This window comes from Saccostrea cucullata, unplaced genomic scaffold, assembly GCF_032062105.1.
Source record: "Saccostrea cucullata isolate Sc308-1 unplaced genomic scaffold, CSIRO_AGI_Scuc_v1 ctg171, whole genome shotgun sequence".
In the NCBI taxonomy this organism is placed as follows: domain Eukaryota; kingdom Metazoa; phylum Mollusca; class Bivalvia; order Ostreida; family Ostreidae; genus Saccostrea; species Saccostrea cuccullata.
In genome coordinates this window covers 592,423-603,581 of record NW_026926065.1, presented here as the reverse complement: position 1 = coordinate 603,581, position 11,159 = coordinate 592,423, and the positions used below count along the sequence as shown (strand labels likewise).

Sequence of the window (11,159 nt, the reverse complement as noted above, 5' to 3'; positions counted from 1 at the left end):
GGTCACAAAGTGCACGCTCGAACCCTATTAGTAGGGAACTATATTTATCTTGTATAAAAATGTTAGTATGAAAACAAAAAACAAAATCTTTTTATTGTGGTAGATAAATTTCATCGATTTATTTTTTTCCTTAGCCTATCGGCCTACTGCCTATGATCACATATGCGCAAAACACGGACTCGTTTTGAAAGTTTTGCCTTAAAGTTCAATAAATTATGTTTGAATTTAAATTTGTTTCATAGATCTACCTATAGATTCAATAAAATGAATAAATAGTTTCACGGCAAAAATTAAAATCTGAACCTAGAGCTAGGCCATGGGCTGGCCACATGACGGTAGATCTAGATCTAAATCACAAAATGTGCTTTTCTTGTATTTTAAGTTTCCCCCACCGTATAAATGATGAATATTTTTCCATAATAAATCCATCCTCTTTGTAATAGAAAAAAAATCATTTCTATAATTATTTATTTGCCAGAAATTGGAGTTTGTTATGATTCTATAGTAACGTGATTGTTTTCGAGGACAGTCGATGATCGATTGTTATTCTTTGTGAAAAAATATTGAAACGAAGTTTATCATACTAAAACAACCGATATATTATAAAGATAAGAAGTAATTCTATATTTTTAAAGCATTAAAAATAGGTTAGATTGCAAAAATAATGTGTAATATTGCTTGAATTCAACTACTATGCTACTTTCTATTCGAAATCTTCAGATAAAATTTACGTTTTTCTTGTCACCTTTGAAGAAAATTTGGCATTCTTATCTTAAGATGATAAATGTCAATAATATCCATCAGACTGCAATCCAAAAGGGGCGTAAAGAGACGGAATTTTAAAGAAAACATCGCGGAAATGTATCATCGAAAGCACAAATTTGAGAATTTTCTCGACGGCCATGACTTCTCGGCATCCGGGAACCAGCAGCTTTCTTTAACGTCCGCGCTGTGTCAATAAATACCGCGTCATCAGCTGCCAGCGTCATTCTTGTTTTTGCAGGAGTTCCAGACAGTTCGTTGAAAATGGTTAAGGCGCGATCTCGTTCCCGTTCCAAGTCACGGTCTAAGAGTAGGAGCCGCAGCCGAAGTCGATCTCCAAAGAAGACTTCTCCCAAGAAGGCAGCACCGAAGAAGGTTGTAGCAAAGAAATCACCGGCCGTAGCCAAGAAATCACCAGCCCCGGCTACCCCAAAAATGGCGAAACGAAAAAGCCGGAGCCGTAGCCGCAGTAAAAGCAGAAGCAAGTCCAGAAGCCGAAGCCGAAGTGGATCGCCAAAGAAAGCTAAGAAGGCCAAGAAGTCGCCAAAGAAGAAGTCGTCCAAACCTAGAGCTGCAGCGAAGAAAGCCGCCCATCCGACGACCCTGAACATGGTGTGCGCTGCCATTACAGCTATGAAGGATCGTAAGGGATCTTCAGCCCAAGCCATCAAAAAATACATCCTCGCCAATTTCAAAGGGGTAAGCGCTACACAATTACCGTCGGCAATGAAAGCAGCATTTGCTAAGGGACTGAAAAGTGGAGCTCTTGTAAGACCCAAGGGTTCTAGTGCCCATGGCGCCACTGGACGTTTCCGGGTTGGGAAAGTAGCCGCACCAAAGAAGAAGAAGGCAGCCAAAAAACCAAAGAAGAAGGCAGCTAAGAAGACCAAGAAAGCTAAGAAACCAAAGGCAAAGAAACCCAAGGCAAAGAAGAAGGCAGCGGCTAAGAAAGTAAAGAAAGCAAGAAAGGCAAAGTCACCAAAGAAAGCGAAGGCAGCCAAGAAGCCCAAAGCACGGAAGTCGCCCAAGAAGACCAAATCCAAGGCAAAGAAAAGGCCCAGCTCCCCAAGAAAGGCAAAGAAAGCAGCAAAGGCTAAGTGAGCAGCTGTTCACTAAATAAAACCCCACGGCCCTTTTAAGGGCCACCCACATTTTTAGAAAAGATGCCTCTAAGCAGTGGTTAAAAAGAAACGAAAACTTAACACCAGGCCACTATTTACACACACTTTATTTATAAAGACGTAATTTTTTAAAGAACTCATTTTGCTCTCATTAATTTTTGAAGGTCTTTACATATTGTAATCTCAGCGGGATTGGTAAAAATTAAAAATTTCAGTCCAAAATTTTAAATTTCTACAAACCTCAGTCATAGCGCCCAAAACTTTAGAAAACTTATGGTTCCAGTTTGTTGTTTTACTTTCTTCATTTTTAGGACTTTTAAAACACCCCTTATTTTCTGTTGAAAATCTATTTTACAGATATTACGGTCTTTTACAGCTACTTTTCCTGTAGATTTTCAGATTTTTTTTTCTTTTTTGTGAACTTTAATATTCAGCCCCCACCATCCCGACAATGCAACACCTTCAGTTACGACTGAATAATATATAATCTCTGCCCAATGTATTACACATTCTCTTTATTTTTTTAAGTATTGTGCACATTTCCAAGTAAAAGTATACATTACACTGTACACTGCAATTTTGAGAAATATTTTTAAATATGCATATTGACAAAAAGAACAAACTATGTTTTCCCTATAGATTTTTTTTTATTCAGAATTTGGACAATATCATTAATAATGTACATCTCTTTAAATATACCAGGATGAATAAGTCTACATTTCAAACAAACATAAAATTCAAAAAATACTACAACAGTAAATTGTTCTACACAAAACATAATTCAATATATATACAGAAATAAAAAAAAACAATTAATTGCCGTTCATGAAAAAAAAAAACAAAGAAAAAGTTATGGAAACTTTGTTTGATACACATTAATTTTACCTAGTCATTTACTGTATCTTGCAGTAAAAAATTTGTTTGACATTCATTGAATGAATAGCTAGTTGGGCAAATATATAATTTCAGTAAAACTCGATCGTTTAGTAAGAACACGGATATTGCAAATTTACGGATATGGCAAAGTTATCTTTGATCCCCAGCTATTATAAATTTGAAGAATTCTTTATTCAGATATAACGAATTACCGCGTATGGATAAAGCTAAGTATTTCATAGGTCCCAGTGACTTTGTTATAACCAAGTTTTACTGTATGCACATACAAAGTGTCTTATTATCACTCTAAACATGTACTAGGAAGAAGTTTTTAACTGAATAAATTAAAACACTTATAACTATTCTCAATCTCACAAACCAAGTTCTTCCTTATTTGGAGGAATTTATTTTGGTTTTACAAACAGTGCTCTTTTGACGGTTTCTTATGAAGAAAAATTGAAATAGGCTATGATGAGCCAGTATTTAGAACGAATGCTTATGTTGTACATGTATGTCTAATTTGAAGCCTTTGTAATCACAGTTTACAGCTCTCTCTCACGGCTCTTGTCAACAATCTTGTTCTACAACTGTCGTAGTTTTGCCAGTCTCTGTGAAAGCTCATCCTAGGAAAAAGGAAAGAAAATTATTTATATACTGTACTTTTAATGTAATATTATACTTTAATGACTTTTGCATTGTATTTACTCTTATGAGTTTCAAGTACAAAACTGCTCCTTTAACCATTGTACCTACATATTAAAGTTTATTTTGTAAATACAGCCACAAATATCGGGGAATAATTCAATACACAATTGTTGAGAACAAATATCAATTTTATACTGGTAGATCCAAAGTATGTGAAGTTATTTCCCTGCTTTGTGAATTGCATTATGACTTGGCAATGCATTTTGATGATTGAGACAGACATACGTCAATAATGAAAGTGAAAGCTTTTGATTGATATACATAATAGCACAACTCAAAACCCCGACTGTTTGAACCTACTTGTTCTGTGGAGGCCTGAGCCGTGCTTGATAAGGAAGTGGCTTGTGCTGATGGTAGATCGAGATTTAATTCCAACCTGAAATTTAACAAAAAAAATCATTAATAACTTCATATATATATACATGGTATTAAGGGTCATTTCTGGTATAATTTTGTAAAAAGTAGAGAAAACCTTGGACCCCACTTTACATAATACATGTATAAAATTACAGTTAATATGTACTTAAAAATTTTAGAATACAGTACAATATTTCCTGTGGGAAATGATTTAACTTTATTCGTCATATTTATCACATTTACCGGTATGTCCTTTGCATCATTAACGTTTTTTATTTTAATTAGCTCTTAATCAATAAAATCACATAATTTAACATTTGACTAATGCTTTTAAGAAATTTATTGTGACACACAAGTTAACTAAACTACTGTACCATACCATAATCCTTGACCAATTTTGAAAAGACCATTCTATTGCAATCAATAAAATGCTCTTATCCTGCTTCGTCAGCTACTTGCCCCCCCCCCCAGCCCCCCCTGACAGTGTAACAATAAGGTCGTTCTATTTCAATAATATGATCTTACCCTGCCTCGTCGGCTACTTGCTGCATTAGATTGTCCACCTCCCCCTGGGGAGCTGATAGCGTGGAGGCATTGCTCATGGTGGCGTCCATCACCTGGGTCTGTACGTCAAGGTTCTCAAACTGCTGCTCAAACTTGTCCATAAGATTGGACACCTGTCAATCATCAATAACGAGTAAGTATAAAATACCATATCAACTCAATAAAAGAATTATGCTAGTAACTATGATTTCATAGGAATTTATCATGACAATGATTATTGTGAGAAAAATCAGGGATATTAAATGTTGCTATAGTACTAACCAACACAAGCCTACTAAAGCCAGACCTCTATTTACACTATTGCACAGTGAGTCAAGAAGTTGAAGCTTTGTACACTTATATTTATTGTTCTTTCGTGATGTGCATTACCTTTTCAAGATTCATAGATTTCATGGCTGACTCCATGGACTTGACTACACCAGCCATAGATCCAGTTACCTAAATTGTAAAAAGAAATAAAAAACTTAAGACACAAACTTTTAAAGCACAGATTTATTAAAACTATCCTTGAGCAATAGTAAAAGAAACTTTGATAATGCATATCAAATTCATCATAATTTTACTGATTTCCTATTTTTCCTTATAAATAAATCTTTTACAGCTATGATAATCACTTAATAATGAAAAATTAATGTTCATTTTCATTTAGTGTCAACCTATTCCTTTCATTTCAAGGTACAATGGTGCTTTATTACATGTATTACCGTAAATATTTTGTCACCGAAAAAATTGGCAACTATTTTTATATCAGCAATTTCAGTTTTCACTTCAAAACAAGAGGTACTTCTAATATCAATACTTTAAGCAAATAAATGGCAATTGATTTGAGTGTTTTTACAGAATACTCTTTGCACTATCAACAAATATGAAAATGACTCATTTCCAGGAGGAAGTACACATGCATGAATTTAAAACAGCCAATCCTCTTAATTTCATTTCCTGACTTTAACAGGAACCAATAGCTTCCCTGTTAAAACCTGAATACTGATGGACAGACATGTTGTTGGAACTACATTGTTTTCTTTTCCTGATTCACTATCATATGTCCAGATCAATCAAAACAACAATATTTTAATTTGGATGAAAAAAATGTGTCGAAAGTATATGGACCCACAATGAGGAACTTCTCTGCCATTCTACTTCCTTTTACCAAGATATTTTTCAAAACACTCAAAAAAGCTGCAGTCTAAGGAAAACATTCATTGTACTTTGACTGGGAGTGCAAAATGGATTACGTGAGGAAAGAAAAAATGTTGCCTGAATGCAAGGCTCACCCGTCCAAAGCTCTGAGTTTATATTGCTGGACTTGTGATTTTTCTATATGTGAAATCTGCAGTAAAGACAGACATTCGTTTCATGAATGGGGGGCCATCACCAGATTCTCCGTCAACTGGAAAAACGTCACCAGAACACAAAAAGGCATTCAAGAAGGGCATCTTTGTCAGATTGGTGAAAACATTAAGTATATTCAACAACTGAAACAAGAAAACATTAAGAAGACCACCGAGAAAATCAACAGGATCCACCAACAAGAGAGCGAGATGTTAAATGTTCTCTCTAAATTGATCGAAAAACAGGTACAACAGTCAGAGGATGAACTGACAAAGAATAACTCTAAGCTGACTAAACTGGAGACTCGATTCCGCACACATGCAGATAAGATCAGACAGAAGACAGCTAGTTTAGAGCAAAATCGGTCATCCAACCTGCAGTTTTTGGAGGGACATGGTGAATTAAAGACTATGATGACCGAGATGAAGTCAATGACGCATGAAAAAATCTCTCGTTTTGGTGAACTTTCTCTATTTGTCAAAGGCAATGTTGAAATTCATAGCATGGAAAAAATGCTTGGAAAGGCCCAGAACGTTTCTGATATGAATGCTACGCCCATCTCAGAGTTCAGCATTGGTGAAAAAACTATCGCTAATATATCTCTGGAATCAGAAGAAATCGCCTGGATTCATGGAGTGTCTGAAGATTTCAGTAACTTGGTTACGCTAAAAGGAGAGCGAAAACGGAAGCAGAAACACAGTGCATCATTTGGTGACAGCACTCTCGTGGAAAGTGGAGATCAGTATTTCAATGATTACATGGCCCAAAGTATTAAAAAGCTGTCTTCAACTGGAGTGATTTCATTGGTTAAAGACACAAAGCCTCTTACTCCTCTAGGAATTAGCTTGATGTCTGATGGATGCCTTCTGGTTACTCTCGACTCGGAAGAATTCACTTCAAAGTTTGAAAATGGCAAAAATCTAGTCTGGCACATGACCCAGGCAGGCAGAGTGTTGAAGGAGTATGAATTTGAATTGGACGGGCAAACCAGGCTCTTTGCATGTCCATACAGAGCAGTCCAGAATGGGAATGCCGACATCTGTGTTGTGGATGTTCTAACCAGTAACACTGGAAGAGTTGTGGTTCTTAGAAAAGAGGGCGCTCTCAAGTTCCACTACACTGGATTTGACTCTACCAAAACCTTTGACCCCTCCATGGTATGTTGTGATGTCAGTTACAACATTCTTGTGAGTGATTACACCAATGACTGTGTTCACGTTATCACAGCAGATGGACAATTTATTCGGTATCTTCTGACCAGGGAAAATGGACTTTTAAAACCCTATTGCTTAGCAATGTTCAATAACATCCTGTGGATTGGTTGTCGTGATGGAAAGGTGAAGGTTGTTCGACATCATGTGACAAAGGACATGAGTATTTCCTATGGGCTTGATGCAGTCGCAAAAAACAGCATTGATTTTGAAATGATTAAAGTTATCAATTATTGGAAGGCTAAAAATAAAGAAGAGGAGGATGACATGTAATCAATCATACAATCTTGATGAATATTCAAAATGTACTAAAAGCTTGCTGTTTTGATACTTTGTTTTGTACACATGTAAACGTTTTCAAATATTCATTATCCATGTGATTCAAGACAGTGATGCAATGAATTGATAAAATTAGCTTTTTGTCTCATTTTTCAATCTAAAAAAGGGGGGGGCCACTATGATATTTGCACACTAATACCATTACCTAACATATATGATAGAACAATATTCACCATCAGTGAATTTTAAGAAGGTATAATAGAAACAAAAGACAGGAGAAACAACCTACTAAACGTTAAAGTGGAATTTTTCTGCGAAGAGTCAGTACAATTTTCCAACAGAATATGAACATGATGAAGATAAAAAATGAAGAAAATTTTGGACTGAAAAAAAATTTACAAATTCCACAATAGCACTGAAAATTCATTTTTTTTTTAATTTCCAAATTTTTGCCTGAATTAATTTCTCAGTTTTAAATTGAAACAGGTTCCTTTTACCATTCACAGATATAAAGTCCTATAGAGTCTCTAACAATTATCTTAGACCATGGAGATCTGAAGTTGCTTGTAAATCTTGCAGATATTTCCTTCAATGTTTTACAATTGAGTTTTTGGCAATTTTTTTTAGTTATTTCCATGAGCACAGGGTTTATTTCTCCATATTAACAATCCACATGTATTTTCCTTATAAAGTGTGTGATTAAAATTCAAAAATCAAAATTTATGCTCACCAACACCAATATCTAGTTTCTACCGTCTCTTCAATTTAGCTGTACAAGTTGTGTTGTGTGTATCATTTAAACATGCATAATATACTAATATTCAAAGGAATTATATTTCATTGACTATCATGAAATCACTGAATTGTTATATAACCTGTTTTACGATGCTTATTAACTGTTAACATTTTATACCTGTTTAGTGGTGACAGCGGTCTGTACTCTGGCTGCCACTGCGTCTATCCTGGCACTCATTTTACGATAATTTAAGGCCTGGTTTTTCTGCCTGATGGCATTTTCTGCGTGAATCTTTGCTCCCTCTGCATTACCTTTTTGCATAGCCTGTTATTGGTCAAAACATTGAATCAGACAAATCAGACTTATATTAATGTTATCAAGAATATGTATAGGATTGCTCACAGCATGAAACCACAGAAGTTCCTGTTCCTATCAATTTTACCAAAATTTTTCGTAAATAAAAAATATTTCATACCTTTTAAAAATAAAAAAAATTCTCTTATTAATTTCTCTTACTAAAAAGTTCGGTAAATTTGAAAGGTACATAAACTCCTTTAATAAAACAGAATAGAAACCTGGAAAACGTGTTTCAGACAACTATTTTCAAAGATTTATTTAAATTGTACATGTCTTGAAAAATGATTCAGAAATTATACATGTACTAAATACTACATGTAGTACAATACTTCTACAAGAAATGAAAGCATTTAACTTTGAGCACTTACAGTAATTATTTATTTATACATGTGTATCTGAATTTTCTGATGACATATATCTTCTATACTTATTACCATACCTTTTTACATTTGTTTTTCTCCTCTTTTTCTGACTTTTCAGATTTTTTGGCATTTCTTTCAAGATCCTTGGCTGCAAACTTGAGGTTAAATAAATGTTCTTTGTCACAATTAAGGAAAGTAAACACACACTGGATACAAAAATATACATGAGTCAGAATAGAAAAAGACAAAACAGAATGGAACAATAAGGCCATTTAAATAAAAAAAGTTTGTTTACCCTCTCCAGACAGGCTAAGAATGGGCAGACTCAAATTTTTTTCAGTTTCCAGGAAACAGTCTTCTTATTTCACCCCTACCTTTCCCACCAGAATCTTGTCAACAAGTATGTAAAAATTTTCTGAAATTTTTTTTACCACTACCCCCTACTGGTTCAGTTATTTTACTCTGAGTTGGGAGAGGGCAAAGAAATATTAAAATATAAATTATTGTTTAGGGCTGGGTATTGGGCCGAGATTTCATATTGCGATATATTGCGATATTTTAAGCTGTATTGCGATATGTATTGCAATATTTTCAATGTCATAAAAATGGCATTTTCTTACTATATTTACTTTAATTTACATGCAGAATGTACATAACATGATAAGTAACCAACACGGAAAAAAAATCTTGTTGATTTCATTAAGTTATCCTCTGAAATGCTCCCACAAAACAACTTATGTCTTACTGTTTGGTTTAATAACAAACTTTCATAAGTCCATTTTTATATTTAATGACAAAATTCCTTAGTCTAAGCATATTGCCAATATATCGATATTACTAAATTGTATTGCGATACGATATTTTTTGTCATTGTATTGCAATATATTGAAATATCGATATTATTGCCCAGCCCTATTATTGTTATAGGATCTGTTCATTGACATTCAATATTTTGTTAACATGTTTATGTAAAGTTTGTCCCAGAAATCCTGCGTGATTTGTACATTTTTAGACTTTTTCACAAAAGAGTGCCTTAAGCGGTCTAGTCGAACCCTCAAATGGGGGTATACCCTCAAACAAGGGTTTTCCTTCCCTTAATGCAACGCGCGAAAGCGGAAGTGGAATTCAAGAAAGATAACTCTTCTTATTTAAAAAATAATTTTTTTTTTTTAAATCACAAACGTACAAAAATGAATTCTCTACACCTTTGTTTTCAATTAAAAAAAATTATTACATGTTTTCTTTTTTATTTTCCTCATTTCTGAAGCACAAAAGTTTGTTTACAGGACAGAGGAAATTCAGACTTGCACACAAGAAAGTGTCGAAAAATAATAAATAACATGTTAATTACACAAGATTTCTAATACCGTGGAAGGGAATTATATGAAGTTCAACTTTAAACAAACCATTGTTTGTTTATTCATCCGTTTTATTAAATTATGAATAAAAAATCTAGTTGAATCAAGCATGGAGGTCAAGGCACAGAATACGCTAACTTTGGGAGAGAAAAAGTCTCAATTTTTGCAATAAACATATACGTTTTCGCAATACAATTTCTTTAAACATTTTTAAGCTATCAAATTTGAGTACATACAGAGCTACGTAATAATACATCACTTTGCACGAGCATATTTTGTGGACCACACGTTTTTCTGTGAAAAAGGCACTTTTTTTTAGTGTCTGCGCATGGGCGTAACCCCCTTGGAGGGTACGGTTTTCCTACTTCTGTTTACCCCTGTTTGAGGGTTCAACTAGACTGTTAAGAAGTATAATTTATTATAACTCTTCCATAGTGGAAATAGATCAATTCCATGCAAATTTTTTAATCATCAATATAGGCCTAATGAACGCTGATGGGATAACTCTCTAACCATAAATATAGATTCAATAAATGTATAGGATCTAGCTCCCATGATTTGTGGTTGGATATGATTCTTATTCAACAATTTGTGCATTGTTTTTCTTTATACCTGAGCTTTGATGACAAAATAAAAACAAAATAAGCTGGATAATAATCATATTTAACCACAAATTATGGGAGATTCTTTTTATACCAATTTGTTTTATACATAACTCTATCTTGAGTCAAGTATCAATGTTTTCACTTTTTCTTAATCATTTTCACGCAAAATCTATTGTGACCTCATAACTGTGAGATAAAAAATATCCAAAGAGAGATATCCACGGAATAAAGGTATAAACATGGGATAAGACATTATGCCACAAACTGAATGTAAAAATAAAGCTGTTTCAGGAAGATAGTATCAGCAAAAATATTTTAAATAGCGTTTTCTTAACTTACCAACCTACAAGATGAATTGTTTTGAGAAAAGGATACTGTCCATAGACATTTTGAAGCTATGGCTGATCTTTTTCCCCAGCAATCAGGAACTAAGCATGTAAAAATCTATTGTGAAATGTAAATAGAAGATGACTTCGCCTCTTGTGATTGTGTATATCCTATTTTCGCGTGTATTACGTCATCATTTGGTGTGGT

The 11,159-nt window shown here is 34.1% G+C and overlaps 2 protein-coding genes across 2 annotated transcripts; one reads left to right on the top strand and one right to left on the bottom strand.

Moving 5' to 3' along the window:
• The first annotated feature begins 1,005 nt into the window (after nt 1-1,005).
• Nucleotides 1,006-1,888, top strand: LOC134270595 (sperm-specific H1/protamine-like protein type 1). The gene has a single exon (XM_062752825.1). It carries the CDS (start codon nt 1,027-1,029, stop codon nt 1,861-1,863), a length of 837 nt encoding a protein of 278 aa, XP_062608809.1. The 5' UTR covers nt 1,006-1,026; the 3' UTR covers nt 1,864-1,888.
• Nucleotides 1,889-3,161: 1,273 nt separating this feature from the next.
• LOC134270628 (charged multivesicular body protein 1b-like) lies at nt 3,162-11,156 on the bottom strand. Its single transcript, XM_062752867.1, has 7 exons — nt 11,001-11,156; nt 8,740-8,837; nt 8,121-8,267; nt 4,755-4,823; nt 4,347-4,498; nt 3,765-3,840; nt 3,162-3,382 (listed from the first exon to the last, which is right to left on the bottom strand). The coding sequence occupies exons 1-7, from the start codon at nt 11,011-11,013 to the stop codon at nt 3,341-3,343; spliced, it is 597 nt and encodes a 198-aa protein (XP_062608851.1). The 5' UTR covers nt 11,014-11,156; the 3' UTR covers nt 3,162-3,340.
• Nucleotides 11,157-11,159: the final 3 nt, after the last annotated feature.